General features: G+C 39.9%; 1 protein-coding gene across 1 annotated transcript; it reads right to left on the reverse strand.

Annotated features, from left to right (window-relative positions):
- Positions 1-1,319: 1,319 nt before the first annotated feature.
- On the reverse strand, positions 1,320-2,400 carry LOC100964085 (olfactory receptor 2D2). Its single transcript, XM_003781057.3, has one exon. It carries the CDS (start codon positions 2,308-2,310, stop codon positions 1,363-1,365), a length of 948 nt encoding a protein of 315 aa, XP_003781105.1. The 5' UTR covers positions 2,311-2,400; the 3' UTR covers positions 1,320-1,362.
- Between the last annotated feature and the right edge of the window lie 334 nt (positions 2,401-2,734).

A 2,734-nucleotide genomic window follows, 5' to 3' on the forward strand; every position in this document is an offset into this window, starting at 1 on the left:
ATGTAATGAAAGAAGCGATAATTATAAATTTAGGTCTGGGACAGGATCAGGACCTACAGTAGCTGTTTCCCACCAATTGTTTGCTTTTATCACCATTTCTCCTCCTGACTTCCTTATATAAATAATCCTGGTAGGAGCTATTCTTTCAGGTATCAAGTAGAAGTGTGCCTACATGGTATCACACTGCTATAATAGTGCTGTTAATGGAACTTCAGGTGTTCTTTGTATTAGAAACGTGAATTAATCACTCAAGGAAGAATAAGTGGATGTGAAGGGCAAATAAGGTGTACTTCACCTTCTGTTGACTATTTAACATCCATCTGTGTCCTTTTTCACCTGCTCTGTGCTTTGGAATATTTACTCTCTTTTATGGATTTTACTAAAAAGCTCCTTGGTTCTCTGGCTTCTAATTGTAATACAATAATAGGGGATCAGAAAATGTGTGGAGAAAGAACTTAAAATATTTCTTCCCATGGCTTCCTCTCCTCCGTCGAATGTAGGTCCAAAAATCCTTTGCATACAGCTACCATCTTGAGATTCTAGCTCCCTTCCCTTGGTCCTTCTGACCTATGAATGATTATAGATTCTCACTCTTGCTAACCCTGGGATATGTCACTATTTCTTCCTATTTTCCAAAACCCTATATTTATAAAGACATATCCTAGTAAATACGATCCTATGTATCTCAAAAGAATGTGAGCAGGACAGCACAGTTCATCTATTCTGCCTCATTGTACCCATACTCCTCATTACCCACCTCAAACACACACAGAGATGCACATACACATACACACAGGTAGCACCTACCTAGTGAGTGAATAAATAATGTTCACTCATTTATTGGTTATTCAATCATGCAGAGAGACTCAAAAATACCAAAAAAAAAAAAAATAACTTGGAACAGGGTCTGGGATAGATAGGTGACATGTACAGTATGATTGACACAATAGATTTTGCAAGGTTTATAAAATGTGGAATGTTTCTCCAGTGACCTCCTAACCCTTATGTGTCAAAGGGCCAACCAGAAGGAAGCAGATCCTCCTTCCTACTGATCCGTGAATTATTGTCCTTCTCCTACAAAGAAAATACTGGATGAAAGGTAGAGGGTGTATCTATGCACAAGGCCCAAAGTTGAGAATCTTACCATTTTTTATTAATTTTTATGTATAATTGATGTATAATAATTGTACATATTTATGGGGTACAATGTGCTGTTCTAACATATGTTTGCATTATATACTTATCAAATCAAATAATTACCACACATTCATCACTTTAAATCTTACCATATTTTAGATTCACAAAGAAGACTACCCAACAAGTCTTACAAGTAGAAACCCAACAGGGTCTCTGACTTCACTGTTAGAGTGAAGTTCCAAGTCTGCATGGGAAATTCCTTGTAGCTAGCTTTCTTAGAGCTCCCTTCACATCTTTGTTCCTCAGGCTGTAAATGAGGGGATTAAGCATAGGGGTCACCATGGCATAGAAAACAGACACCAGCTTTTCCTGCTCTCTGGAAGACTTGGGTGTCATGTAAGTGATAATTGCTGATCCATAAAAGAGGATGACCACCATGAGGTGGGAGCCACAGGTAGAAAATGCCTTGAGCCTCCCAACAGCTGACTTCATCTTGACTACAGTCACTAGGATGCGGCCATAGGATACCAGAATTAGGGAAACAGGTACGAGAAGAATCACGACTCCCATAAGGAAAATGACCATCTCTGATGTGCGGGTGTCTGTGGATGCCAAGATCAGTAGTGCGGGAGCCTCACAGAAAAAATGAGCAATACTGTTACTGCCTCGGTAGGGTAGCCTTAGTGTGAAGGTGGTGTCCACCACGGATACCAGGATGCCACTGGTCCATGATCCTGCAGCCAGTCGGATGCACACTTTCTGGGTCATAATGCTAGAGTAATGCAAAGGACTACAGATTGCTACATACCGATCATAGGACATCACTGCCAGAAGGGCACACTGTGTGCACCCAAAAATGAGAAAGAGTAGAAGTTGAGCTGCACAACGTGTGAATGAAATGACCTTCTTCCTGGAAAGCAGGTGGACTAGGGCCTGAGGAACTATGTTGGTAGAGAAACAGAGGTCAGCCAAGGACAAGTTGCAGAGAAAAAAATACATGGGTGTGTGAAGCTGGGAGTCAATGTGTACAAGGGTCATGAGAAGCAGGTTTCCAAGCACAGTGGTCAGGTACACACCCAGGAATAGGAAGAATAGTAGGTGCTGGGTGAGCAGGTCATCAGAGAGTCCCAGAAGGAGGAATTCTGTCACCGATGTCTGATTTGTCTGTCTCATAGTTCGTCTCCCTTTTCAGTAAGAAGTTGCCATGTGCTAAATATAGGCATAACCTACAAAATTATATAATTCAGAGTTGCAGGGCTTAGAAACTGCACCAAATGACCACCAAAGCTAGAAGAACCCCCCTAGATAAGGTCTTTAGAAAATGATCATGCTGCTTTCATTGAAACTTTTTCAGAATTGCAAAGAAATACTTTAAAAGATGGTGTATTTGTTGATGGTATCATCTGGTGAGTAGAATGAAAAAATTATCTTCCTTATTCCAGATGTCATACTTGTAATAATAATAAATACATACTGAATTAATCTGTAATGTCATGCCATTTAATTTCAGTTTATTATCAACCAAAACCCCTAAGTCTTATGTGTCCTTGTCATATCTCCCCCCATATGATTATGTATAATTTTTTTAAATGTTCTT

Source organism: Otolemur garnettii, unplaced genomic scaffold, assembly GCF_000181295.1.
Source record: "Otolemur garnettii isolate 467f Iridium unplaced genomic scaffold, OtoGar3 scaffold00001, whole genome shotgun sequence".
Classification (NCBI taxonomy): Eukaryota; Metazoa; Chordata; class Mammalia; order Primates; family Galagidae; genus Otolemur; species Otolemur garnettii.